Source organism: Carassius gibelio, chromosome A15, assembly GCF_023724105.1.
Source record: "Carassius gibelio isolate Cgi1373 ecotype wild population from Czech Republic chromosome A15, carGib1.2-hapl.c, whole genome shotgun sequence".
NCBI lineage: Eukaryota > Metazoa > Chordata > Actinopteri > Cypriniformes > Cyprinidae > Carassius > Carassius gibelio.
This window is the reverse complement of record NC_068385.1, coordinates 18,605,688-18,619,419: the sequence shown is the minus strand read 5'-3', so window position 1 is coordinate 18,619,419 and position 13,732 is coordinate 18,605,688. Positions and strand designations below refer to the sequence as shown.

The 13,732-nt window shown below is 35.7% G+C and overlaps 1 protein-coding gene across 3 annotated transcripts in view; it reads left to right on the top strand.

Annotated features, from left to right (window-relative positions):
- Positions 1 to 1,781: 1,781 nt before the first annotated feature.
- Positions 1,782 to 13,732, top strand: part of LOC128028687 (ferroxidase HEPHL1) — a 31,950-nt gene continuing 19,999 nt past the window's right edge. For 2 of the 3 annotated variants that reach the window (XM_052615972.1, XM_052615973.1), the window contains exons 1-11: positions 1,784 to 2,413; positions 2,792 to 3,036; positions 5,287 to 5,499; positions 5,665 to 5,853; positions 7,131 to 7,385; positions 7,521 to 7,689; positions 7,956 to 8,095; positions 8,417 to 8,548; positions 8,845 to 9,050; positions 10,404 to 10,554; positions 10,668 to 10,880. In XM_052615972.1, the coding sequence (XP_052471932.1) occupies positions 2,256 to 2,413; positions 2,792 to 3,036; positions 5,287 to 5,499; positions 5,665 to 5,853; positions 7,131 to 7,385; positions 7,521 to 7,689; positions 7,956 to 8,095; positions 8,417 to 8,548; positions 8,845 to 9,050; positions 10,404 to 10,554; positions 10,668 to 10,880 (2,071 nt within the window). In that variant the 5' untranslated portion in view covers positions 1,784 to 2,255. Of the gene's footprint in view, positions 2,414 to 2,791; positions 3,037 to 5,286; positions 5,500 to 5,664; positions 5,854 to 7,130; positions 7,386 to 7,520; positions 7,690 to 7,955; positions 8,096 to 8,416; positions 8,549 to 8,844; positions 9,051 to 10,403; positions 10,555 to 10,667; positions 10,881 to 13,732 lie in introns of all 3 variants that reach the window. The other variant, XM_052615971.1, reaches the window with a different exon arrangement.

Sequence of the window (13,732 nt, the reverse complement as noted above, 5' to 3'; positions counted from 1 at the left end):
GCAGTAAATGACTGTGATCATTCTGCTGTTCATTCACAGTAGTTTGTAAGAAAATGACCAGCATGCATTGATTTCACAGTTCATTTCTGACTGCAGTAATTTATTGTAAAATAATACTCTTTACTCCTTGCAAATTTCTGGCAATATTTGTCAGTGTAGCTCTTACCCAGATGACCTCCTGTGCAGCTTCTATCACACGGGACACAAAAGCCAGTGTGTGAGGAGGAGGATCCCCCCCCCCCCCGAGCTCCAGCTCCTCAGAGCCCAGACCCCCACCTGCTCCTGCACAGCTTGTTCTGTACCTCACCAGATTCCAGAAGTTAAGTACTTCTAATTAGATTAAATCACATTTTTAAATACAAGTAATAAGACTACAGTTGTTTTTTTTAAAGATTACATGATTGCATATTCAATAGCAATAAATTGTTCACAATTTAATGATTTTCTTTTTCATTTTTACATTTTTCTTTCTAAAATAGCCTAGTGCTGTTCATATTCAGAAAGTACTCTAGATTTGTGGACATTCACACAAAGACCAGTCACTAGTCTGGAAGCTACACGGCATCTGACCACTGGACTAACAGAAAGCATTTCAACATCGGCGTTAACTAGAGATGGACACATTCATTGTTATTTGAAATATCACTCAGTTGGCTATTTAATAATGCAGTTCAAGTTAATTAATTAAGTTATTTATTGGTAATGTATTATATGTCTTTGGAAGGTTTCTGTCTTTCAAACACATTAAAATACATTCTTATTTACATTTATATGAAATACAAGGTAATATTTATTTCTTTATTCTTTTTCTCACCTGCTGAACCTCTTTCGTGTTATATTTTTAAGTACCCCTGAGATGATTTTAAAATAAATCTTTTAAAAATTAAATCACATTTGCATGTTCATGGTACTCTAGTATTGATAAATGGTCACATGACATGCAGGTAAATGAATTTTATTTTCAAATCATTTATTTTAATATGACATGTTTTATGATATCTTTATTTATTAGCTTTTTTATCAAACTCACAACCCCCCATGCTGTTCATTTATGAAACCCAGTGCCAGAATGCATTTTATTTTCTTTGCATTTTTAAATCAATATGGTACAAAAGTATCCTATTTAAATTTAAATTAACGTGATAAACGAGTTAGGTTAAACGTAATCTAAAATTATATATATTAATTAACATTTATATATATTAACATTGATTTACATATTTATGTATAGTACTACATATTGTATAGTTTTACATATTATCTTAATAATTATACAGTGTTATTTAGGTTTAGAAGTGGATTGGCATTCTGACTCATAATATTTTATTATTATTATTATTATTATTATTATTAAAGCTAGGTTCCAACAATAGTCGCACACACACACACACACAAGGTTGTTTCACATCCATTTTTCGTGATTTGTTTTCCATAACACGTAGCCTAATTTAAATAATAAGTGCAAGTAACATTTTTCATGAGGGGGTTGAATGTGAGGAACAAAGTTACTCTGGACGTTATGGATGCTACACAGATGATTCTAGAGGGAAGGTTAGACTTGAGGTTAAAGTTAAGGTGAACTAGAGTAATTCTCATAGCAGTTAGTCCACACTGTAGATTCCGCACAGCCGGGTGTTGTGCCCAGTTACACCCCCCGCAGATTAATAGCCCCCAGTGGACCTAATGGTAGGTTAAGGAGTAGTTGGGGGTGAGGATTGGGTAATCAGGTAGCGATCAGAACGAGGGGGGTAATCTTTTGTCAGGGGGTCAGGATTTGGGAACAACACTGTCACTGTGTAGGCTGCGTTTACCAGCAAACGGCGGGAAATTAAGCATATTTTAAAGAAAGCTGGCACGTTTCTTTAAGATTTTTAGAGTCAGGTTTTAGATTGTTTGAGAGAGCTGTCGAAACACCGGCCACACAAGCCCATGCTCCAGCAGCGGCGCGCGTCGGAAGCAGCGGAGCGCGTCGTCATCGCGTCCGCTCATGCGTTCCGTTCATCGGGCCGCTGTCTGTGAAGGATACAGCGGAGTTTCACTTCTCTCTGAAAGAACTAGTTCATCGGGAACGCCCGTGGATCAAGCAGCAGATTAAACTTTCAGTTTCGATATTAGCCGATAACAGCCGCACTTACGACAGATTTGTTTGTGCCACATAGTTTCAGTTCGCAGAGGCATTTGAGATCGTTCATGCGCGTCTCTTCTCCGACTGGCTTGGAAATCGGTTTTACATGTTGGTTTTGTTCAGATAAGCGATGAAGTCTGTGCTGTTTGCTTTAATGACGGCCGTGATCGCGCTTCAGCGGGCCGAATGTCTCACGAGGACTTATTATATTGCCATAAATGAAGAAAACTGGAATTACGCGCCCAGCGGTCGAAACCTGATCAATAACATGAGCATTGATCGAGATGAGTAAGTTCACTTACAAACAGGGGAAAATGACGCATGACTATTTAGGCTACCAGTAACAGTTAAAGCCCCTAACAGGTGACATTTTCATTGTGATAGACTAGACCAGTATGTGGGGGTGCTAATACAATTAATGATATTGATGACGTCAGAGTTATTTCATAAAGATTTAGGGCTAAACCGGGGCTATAGCCCCCTAACACAGGTGTAGTGCCTCTCTGATATGTGGATAAAGCTTCTTGTAACTGCATGGTGCTGTAGGCTAACACTATATTATTGTTATTGACAATTGTAACACTAAATCTGATTGTATGATTGACCTTACTGATAAACGAATAACCATTATTTACGTATTTCTCTCTCTAAATTCCCCTTTAACAGACATGCGTCAGGTTTTCTGGTGAATGGCGCTACCCGGATAGGGAGTATTTATAAAAAAGCTTTATACAGGCAGTACACAGATGAGACTTACTCCAGTGAGACACCTAAACCTGCCTGGCTCGGCTTCCTCGGACCAATCATACGGGCCGAGGTCGGTGACGTCATAGAGGTGCACATGAAGAACAATGCCAGCAAGCATTACTCTCTCCACCCTCATGGAGTTTTCTATGAGAAGAATTCAGAAGGTTGGACATACATTATCTCTCTATCAATTATTTTACCCTCCCCCCCCATCCCTTCATTTCTGTTAATTTTGCAGTCTTTTTATGTTTATCTTTGGATTACAACAGCAATTCAGTGTTTCTTGACACACATCCCATAAATCAATAACAGCCATAAACGAATAGCTTGCAGCAAAGTGTCAAAAAACAAGTTGTTTCAGAGCAGTTCAAAGGCCAGTCCACCAATTACACGGGACAACATGAACCTTTAAAAAATGGCTACTTGAAGAAACCACTTCCATTGCTCAGATTTGTAGTCTGTAATTTAAAAAATGTGTGTATATTTCAAATGTTTTTGAAATGTCTGTCTATCATAAATGTCACATGCATATGTACACTGAAACAACTTGGTACACAATACACAATGACGGTAACAATCAGTGGATCGTGTTTGAGAATGAACGGGTCATTCTGAGTAATAAATGAACTCCAGATGTCACAAAACAACAAGTTACTCAGCCTAACAATGAAAGCAATGACAAAACACTGTAAATAGAACGAGAAAACAGTGACAGAGAAAACAGCCTTAATAATTTTTCATGCACCAGTGCATGATGAAAACAAAATGATATTTACTTGAGGAATCCTTGTAAACAAAAACACTTTCATGTAAAATATACTTATAAGTTTAAACTTTAATTTATGCACATGTAAAGTCAGTAATACTATAGAATTGAGTCTCTTATTTAATTATCGCCTGAACTAAATTATTAGATGTTGTTTTTCCGTAGTATTAACTTCACCACAAAATCATTGTTGTCAGTGTACCGTATGATAGGATACACACACAAAAAGATTTTGGTCTAAATTAGAATTTTTATCTATTTCAATTGCATGGAAATTTTACATCCAGTTGGATTATATAGTTATATAATAAACTAATAAACTTAATGTGGTTCTTGTTCATTCATACATAAATGAAACCGGTTAGTCCCCAGTGTTAAACTCTGCTCAGTGTTCATGTGTATTATCATATACAGTTGAATCAGTATTTGGATTAATGACATAATTATGTGACGATAGAAGATCAGTGATGGACAGCTGCTGTCCACAAGCAGAATTACATTTAGTCATTTAGCAGATGCTTTTATCCAAAGACACTTACAAGTGAGGATAACGGAAGCAATCAAAACCAAAAAGAGCAATGAAATATAAGTGCTAGAACAAGTCTCAGTTAGCTTAACACAGCACACGTAGCATGGGCTTTTAAATAATATAATGAATAAAAAGAAAACGGATAGAATGGAAAAAGAATAGAACAAGCTAGTGTTAGAGATCGTTTTTTATACTGAAGGAAAGAAAAACAACGAGAACAGAAGAAAGAGAATCAGATTCAGAAAGAGCTTTGTTGTTGGGAAACGCATCCCAGATTTACTTTATTTCTGTTGTATGTCTACAAAAGCTCTTATTGAGAAGTACAGAGGTTTAGATGTTGATGATTTATTACAAATGTTTTGTTTGAAATCACCATCAAGGAGATCAGTGTTTGCTTTTTCTTGGCTCGTGACTCTTTGACATTAGCTTTTATGTGGCTGTTTTGTGAGTGTTTGTAAGACCCGCTTAGAATGAAAGTAAAAAAATAAAATGCTGATGCTTATGTATGATGACATAATCATAATCATCTAATTTGATGGTATAGTTTAATCTCTGATAATATGGGTGATTTATTATTTTTGTGACTATAGTTTGAGATGTAGCACTATTATCCAGTATGAAGAGTTTACAAGAGACTATGATATTTTACTTTTTTTTAATTAATTAATTAATTTATTTATTTATTTGAGTGTAACCTTGGTGCAACATCATTGTTTTAATCCACTTAACAATTTAACAATAACTTTCACTGTTATTTATATTAGATTTTTAGTGTTTTCAGTTTTTTTTTTTATGAGGTTAAGTTTAATTTACCCTGTCTACTTCCTGCTTTACTGTGTCTGCTTTCCATAGAAAGCCGAGTTACTGAATAGGCATTATTGTGTAAATGTGTGCTAATCATACTTCTGATACCAGTTCCGCAAATATTTCCAAATGAGTGTAGCTTCTTTAAAATCTGGTTGGACTTGAAGAAAAAAAAAAAAAATCATACTAAAAGAGGGAAATCCGGATAAGATAAAGCGTTTTACCGTATTTAAAGTCCTTGATTTGTTGCAATTTGCCAAATTATGATATGACTCCTCTTTTGCTTTTACTTGAATTCCTTACTCTGTATTTTAGGAGCGTTGTATCCAGACGGCACGGCTGGTGGTGATAAGAGTGATGATGCGGTGGCTCCAGGTGAGAGCTACACATACACCTGGCAGGTCAAACCAGAGTACGCTCCTACTGAAGCAGATGCCCGCTGTCTCACCTGGATCTACCATTCACATGTAGATGCACCAAAAGACATCGCATCAGGGCTTATAGGAGCTCTGCTCACCTGCAAGAAAGGTAAGGTACACACACAAGCCCTAATAAACTGTTCATGTCTGATAATTTAGTTACAATAGTTTACTATAGAATGTAAAGTATCTTACAGTATCAACTACTTCTTGGCATCAAGCACTAATTCCTCCTAATTTTGATTATTTTTTACCCTTTCTTTCTCTTTCTCAGAAACTCTGGACTCTAAGCAAAAGCGCTCCGATGTGGATGAAGATTTCATTTTGATGTTCAGTGTGGTGGATGAGAACTTGAGCTGGTACTTGGAGGAGAATATTGAAAAGTTCTGCTCTGATCCAGATGCAACAAACGAACTTAATAATAACACAGACGAGGAGTTTAGAGAATCCAACCTCATGCACTGTAAGTCTCAGGATGTCTAACTTTCGCTTAGAAAAACTGGGTTTCTTCTAGTGTTCTGATGAGGATTGTTATTTATTTCATAGAAAATAAAAACGTTTTATTTAAATCATCTTAAACATTTATATTTATGCACTGTATATATATATATATATATATATATATATATATATATATATATATATATATATATATATATATATATATATATATATATATATATATATATTTTAAAAAAAATCTGAATTTGTCCTAATCCTAATTTTGCTGAAAATAACTGGGATTTCAATCAGGTTGTTTTCTTTTGTTTTTAATTATAGTCAAAATTCTGTAATTATCTCTAAATTAACTCCTGGACTGGTATTTTAAGTATTATGACATTAATGACAAATTACAGTAATTCTGTTTTTTTTTTTTTTTTTTTTTTTTTATACAGACAAAAAAAAATTAGCAATGTTTTTTTTTTTACAAAACATTTAAGAAATATAAGGACAAAAGTTATGATATTTTACCTTAATTATTTTTTTTTTTTGCTTGGCAGCCACTTCTGCCAGTCATTGACCAGTCATAAAAAAAAAGAAGAAAAAAAAGATCTTTAATCATTATTAACATTCATGTTAAATGATTGGCACCCTGTGCCTCCATGCAATCATCACTTTTTTAAGTTTATTTTTCTTTACAGTGTGTATTATTCAAATATACTATACACATCTATTCAAAGCAGCTAACATTACACTGTAGCAGTTAAACAGTTAAAATGTGATTCATATCATTTTTATTTTTAGTATTTTACTGGGTTTGGGACTGAATACTGAAATGATGGTATCATGTTACCAAATCGTGGCACTGCTCACTACTGAGTATCAAAACCATATCATTGGCCAATGCTATGCTCTATTGTTACAGATACAGTAATGTCTTTAACCTAGGGCAATGTCAATTTTAGCAGATGTCACATAACCGGATTTTTTTTTTTTTTTTTTTTTTGCATGCTCTAATGGAAAGTACCTTGTAACCGTTCCACTTTGAAACAAAGCCATCCAGAAAAGTTTAGTTTTTCTTTTGATATCTAAAGTTCTTTGCACTCTAAAATGCTATCACGGCTGTCTGTGTTTTTAATATCCAAACCTGACATTTTATCAGTTAAATGAATAATAAACAGGATTATTGTTTTCCTTGTATTTATTAATATGTCTAATTATAAAGCTTGTGTCATTTCAAGTCCTATATTTCTCAGTGTCACTCGTTCATTCGTTCTCGTTCTCCTCTTCTCCCGTTAGCAATCAATGGCTATGTTTATGGGAATTTGCCTGCACTGAAAGTGTGTGTCGGACGTCCCGTGTCCTGGCATCTCTTCGGCATTGGTAACGAGGTGGACATTCATTCGGCTTATTTCCATGGGCACACCCTCGTGGATCGCTTGCACCGCACAGATGTGCTTAGTCTGTTTCCTGCCACTTTTGTCACCGCAACAATGATCCCGAAAACTGAAGGAAAATGGTTGTTAAGCTGCCAAGTCAATGATCATGTACAAGGTAACTGCTCAGTTCTCTTTCTCTCACTCAATGCTTATAATCTCTTTTAGTTTAGTTAACTCTTGAGTTTACCCAACGGAAGCAAGTTCTTTTATGATTTCTAGATATCTTCCCTCTCTTTGTTCCCGTGAGCAGCAGGTATGCAGAGTTTCTATGAGGTCTCGGCCTGTGGCTCCACAGCCTCTGTAACCCTTGCTCCTGGCAAAGAGAGACCTTTCTACATCGCTGCTGAGGAGATGTTTTGGGACTACGCCCCTTCAGGGATGAACTACATGACAAATAAACCACTTTCTGAACCAGACAGGTAAAACTCAGATTTGTAGATACTTTGATGCATGACTGAGTAACTCAAAACAGCTAGAAGGGCTGATCTGAATTACAGATAAATTAGTTCATTTATGTATTTATTTATTATGTAATTACTGTAATTATTACATATAATTGCTGCTTGCGGGTCTGGTATCATCTCTTATTTATACCTAATTTTACTTTTATTTTTTATTTATAATATGCAGGTTAATGTTGTCCTCGTATTAAGTTTTTACGTTAACGTCTTTCTTTTTCCTGCAGTGACTCTGAATCATATTTCAGTCGTGATGGTGGTAAGCTGGGTGGAAAATATCTGAAGGCCAGATACATTTCATACACTGATGACACATTTACTACCAAAACACATATTGTGGGCTCAGATGTGCATCTTGGAATTCTGGGTAAAATCCTTACTTGTGTCTTACATGCTTTAGAACACCGATATGTGTTTGATAATATTTTAAAGTTGGCATGAATTGTAATTTGCAACAGACCTGAATAGCTTAACTGCAACGTGGCCTTGCAAATGTCAGTAAATAGGATTCAACTCATATAAAGAAAAATATGGTTAACTTTGATTTCCTGCCAACTTTAAAGTTTTTGAATGAGAAGTATGGGGATATGTCCTAGAGGTAATATCATGCTGTGATGTATGAGTGCTTTTCCCTGTTATTGGTGTAGTTTAAATGATCCTCTACACCGCTTCCCCCCTCCCACTGTAGGTCCAGTCATCAAAGCCGAGACTGGGGATGTTATCATTGTGACATTCTTTAACAATGCCACACGTGACTACAGCATTCAGCCACACGGTCTGCACTATGATAAGGCCTATGAAGGAGCAAAGTATCAGGACGGTAAGTAATTTACAGCTACAGCTAAATACACACAGATACACACATAGATCTTCATTTTAGGGTTTCTAAATGAGGCGAAAGCAAAGAAGAGGGGGCATTCACACAAACAAACCTTAAGAACCTCTGCTGTGAGATTTCATTTGGAAACTTAATAGCAAACAACACAAGGAATAATATTTGACAGCTTCATTAACACACATTGCACATCATTTGTCTACAATAGTGAGAATACAAAGCATCATAACTCGAAGTTTTAAGTTATAAGTCTAAGATTTCAGAATCTTTTTTGTCCACAGGTACTGAGAAAGCTGGAGCTTCTGTGGCTCCTGGTAAAAAGTTCACCTACCGTTGGAAAGTATTGGAAGGTCCCTCCAGCAGTGATCCTCCTTGTCTTTCATATCTCTACTTTTCTGCTGTTGATCCTGTTCGGGACACTAACTCTGGTTTATTTGGGCCCATACAAGTGTGCAGGAAAGGTGTTCTTGATGGAAGTGGCCATCAGGTAATGAACTTGCACTGCACAGACAATTTGGTACAAAATAGGACAAAAATTAAAGTGAAAAGTTGCATTTATTTGATCAAAAATACAGAACTGTAATATTGTGAAATATTATTACAACTTAAAATAATAGTTTTCTATTTGAATATACTTTTAAAAAAAGCATCAGCATCATTACTCCAGTCTTCAGTGTCACATGTGACATCAGTCGATCACATGATCATTTAGAAATCATTCTAATATTCTGATTTATTATGAGTGTTGGAAAAAGTTCTGCTGTCTCATATATTTGATCAATAAAAGGTTCAAAAGAACTGCATTTATTCATAATAATAAAAGAAAAAAAGTCTAATAATATATATTCTAATAATGTATTTTCTTTACTATCACTTTTTATCAATTTAACACAATTTAAAACAAAAATTACTGACCCCAAATTACTGATCAGTAGTGTATATTGTTGTTACAAAATATTAATATTTTAAAAACACAGCTTCTTTTTCTTTTCTTTTCTTTTTTACTTTTTATTCATCAAAGTATCCTAAAAAAGTATCACATGTTCTGAAGAAACATTAAGCAGCAGAACTGTTTCCAACTTTGATAATGAATCATCATTAGAATGATTTCTAAAGGATCATGTGATAATGATCCTAAAAATTCAGCTTTGCATCACAGAAATAAATGATCATTTAAAGTATAATAATTTTAAAAACAATTATTTTAAATTGTCATAATATATCACAATATTGTTATTTTATTCTGTATTTTTGATCAAATACAGAATATATACTTTATATACTGCAGTATATAAAGTATATACTGCATATATATACTTTACTATACTGCAGTTTGTAAACAAGTCAAATGTATTTGTCTTTTTAGCATCAGTTTAAACAGAAAATCATATACAGATGTGCACAGCTAGGTATCTTATTTAATAGCTAATAACTATAAAACATTTTTTACTACAGAATACAGATTAAATGATTTTTACTATAGACTGTGCAAAAATTGTGGTGTTGCTGAAGAATTTTTATATTATGTTACATGGGACTTTCCAAAAAACCTGTTTTGATGCTATGATACAGATATCGTATGTGTTTGAAAATAATGATTTTTCATATTAATAAAATTATATGCTAAATAACAGTTTTATCTAAAAGGTCTCTGAAAAATAAAATAAAAAAGATTTGTGCCTTTACTGCTTAAAAAAAACAAAAACATGGGACACCAAAGTGTACCTTATTCTTGGAATGTGCCACATATGTAATGCACCTGTTGCTTTTCAGACTATGAATGACTATAATGTGTTGTGTGTGTGTGTGTGTTTTCCATGTTGTGTGTGTGTCTCTCAAGCATGCTGACAAAATTCAGCATGAGTTTTTTCTGCTGTTCTCTGTGATGGATGAGAATGAAAGCTGGTATCTGAAAGAGAACATTAAAAGGTTTGGCAGCAATGATTCAGTTGCAGCTAATGAAGAGTTTCAGGAGAGCAATAAAATGCACGGTATGTGTTTGTGTGTGTTTAATCACAAAGTCATGTGCATTTACATCCACACTTTGTGAATACGCTAATTTATGGTTTGACCATATTCCAGTTATGTGTGTGTTCCTTCTCAGCGGTGAATGGCTTAATGTATGGAAACCTGGAAGGTCTGGAGTTGTGTATGTGGGAACACGTTATGTGGCACATACTTGGCTTGGGCTCTGAAGTGGATATCCATGGGGTCTATTTCGAGGGTAACACGTTTCGACGAGATGGGATGAACCGTGACACTCTCAGTGTCTTCCCTCATACCACAGTGACTGTGACCATGACACCTGACAATAATGGTAAGTCACAGCGCTTCTACATCAGGGATATGCAGGTGTGTAAATGCCTGTACACTCATATGACTAACTTTGAAACATAACTTGTAATGCTTTTACTAATAATGATTTTAGTGTTGTGCCAGATCCTAACCCAACCAACAATGTTTGTTTCCAAGAATGTTCTGGAAAACATCCATTTCCAGAACAGACACTGCAAGTACAGAGTACAAGTACATGATGAATGCAATAAAAAACAACAATACTGGAGGAAATAAATGGAAAATGAATACAAATACATACATATATAATTGCTAAATTGATGATAATGAAATCAGGGACCTGAAACACTGTTCCCAATGAGTAAATCATAAATATCCCAAACTTCAAGTATTCAGCAATCTAATTTGATGGTTTCAAGGTTTATAGAGTTTACTGAATATTAATTGAGCAAAGGTGACAGTGTCTTGGAACAGAAACTCTATCAGGTGATAGCAGTGAAGAAGACAAACCTCTGGCCAAATAGATGGAATGAACAAATAAACCGGACACAACATGATTAATGAGTCCAAGCACAAGTCTAAGTTTCTGTATGGTATTCAAAATTGGAAGCAGCTCATTTGCTTAGAGACTGGCATGGGCAACAACAGACTTGTGAGAGATGATCGAGGCAGGGGTTGCAGTCGAGCTGCAGAGACTGGTTTATAAATGAGTGATCCTGCTAGTCATTTAGGTCGACTTTGAAATCCTCGCTTGTCCTGGCATGATGTGTTACGGTCTTAGTTGGAAATAGGGGTCTGCATCAAGGGATTGCTTGGTTGTCGAGGTCTGTTTAGATGTTCACTGAACATGAAGGGCTGTTTTTTGTTATTTGCTGGGCACAAGTCCAACATCTGGCCGGATACAGACTGACTGTGGTGACCTTGCGATAAGAGTGACACAGACAAAGTAATAACTGCCAGCTTCAAAGTTTGTAGTACATGTTCTAATGATAATAATGAATCAACAATATTGAGAAGCATTCTTGACCCCAAGCTGCAATACAAAATTACAATTGTGGCAACACTTTACAATTTCTACAGTTTAAAGTGAGTAGCACATTAAAACAATGGACATTTTGAGCACATTATGATATTGTTAAACTGTTTTTTTGGATACTGTGGGATTTTGCAGTCAAAATGTTTAATGGTGTATATGCTACAAAAATGGAAAAATGATGTGCCTAGGGTACTTGTAACACTAATTCCAGTTATCCTAAGAAGATCTCTAGCTAAACTAGCTAACGTTAGCATTAAAGTTACTAAGTCCATGCTAATGTGTAAGCCTAAATAGTGAACTGTTCTCACGTCATGTACCGTGCGGTTTAAGTCAAAAACACATAAACAAAGGTCTATGTGTCAGGACAGTTGTGAGAGAGAAGAGGCAGAACTCACTGTTGATGTGACATTGGATATCAAAACACCTAAGAACTAGCAAACTACCTTTAAAATGCAATCTGAGAGTGATCAACTATTCTGTAGGTGCTTATACCCGCTCTACTCTCTTTGCTGCGCTTCTTGCCAAGTGGCTGGATTTGGAATGCTGTTCCCAACAAAGCGGTCTATGTCTTGTGGGAACTCTAGAGGGTATTGAGCCCCTCCACACCAACAAAACTTGTTACAGAGGCACTGCTGAATGATTTGATGTCTGTGAATGCCTGTTTCTTGCCCAAACTTATTGAATGCTGGCTGCGAGACCAGCAAAGGGTAAGCAACTGTTGCCGTTTGTCACTTGTTTTTACTGATTCAGTGTCAAAGAGGAAATATGCAGAAGGCCATCCAAGTCAAACAGTTCAAATACAAGGACAAACATATTTACATCTTACAGGACTTTCCTTCAGAAATCGCAAAAAAAAAGTGAGGAGCATACTATGATCTGAACCGAGAGCTGAAGTCCCGGGCTGATGTGAGATATGGGTTAGAAGAGGTCTAACTGGATTTCGGATTTCCCCATAGTTGAGCAAAAGCTAAGGCCAGTTCACACTGCACTGACAGACACAGTGCAGTGTGTTGCAACCAGTAAAACAGTCATCTGCTATTTGTAAACATTATATCATTATATTAATCCAAGTACCATTCAGAATGTATACCATTCTTGACATTCACTGCTTTATTTTATCTCTGGTCATCCATTGTTGTGCCCATTTGTCATTTCCTCATCACCGTACTGTACTGCTGAACCTGCACTGAGTAACAATAACTGTGTTCATCACTGCTCTACCACTACTCCAAACTGCTGTCTGCGGTTACCCACTCAGACGGGGATTATTACAAAACAAGCTCCCTTAATGGGTTAATGGGAGTCTGTAATAAGCATAGTGCTTGCGGAAAATATTTGGTACTCAATCCTTGACTGAAAACACACATCACCACTTTATGCCAGACACACTCATTTCAGTTCAGGGTGGTGCAAAGGACTCACTTATCCAGAGCTAAACTAAACAAAATGTTTCCTGACCTTGATTTAACCTGCCTTCACTGAAGCATCTACATTTCTAATCTCTTTCTAGTTCTGTTCCAACTTGTGTTGTTTCTGGGGGAGTCTTTTTTTCTGTTTCTCAACAGACCCTATTACCTCCTAACAGCATTTTGGTATTCTTTTTTAACTTACCACTTTGACAGTACAGCCTTTGAAACTTCACTGGCTAGACGATTTAATGACAGAAAGTCAGCAGTCCTTCCTGTTTATTGCCACTGGGTTTTAGATTTATTTAAAAGCTCCTAAATGAAGTAACAGTGAGAGGAAAAACTGATCACTTCTTGTACATTTGGAACCTGTTATTAGAATACTTTCAGGAGACTAAATGTTATCCTCACTAACTTGCCACATAATATCAA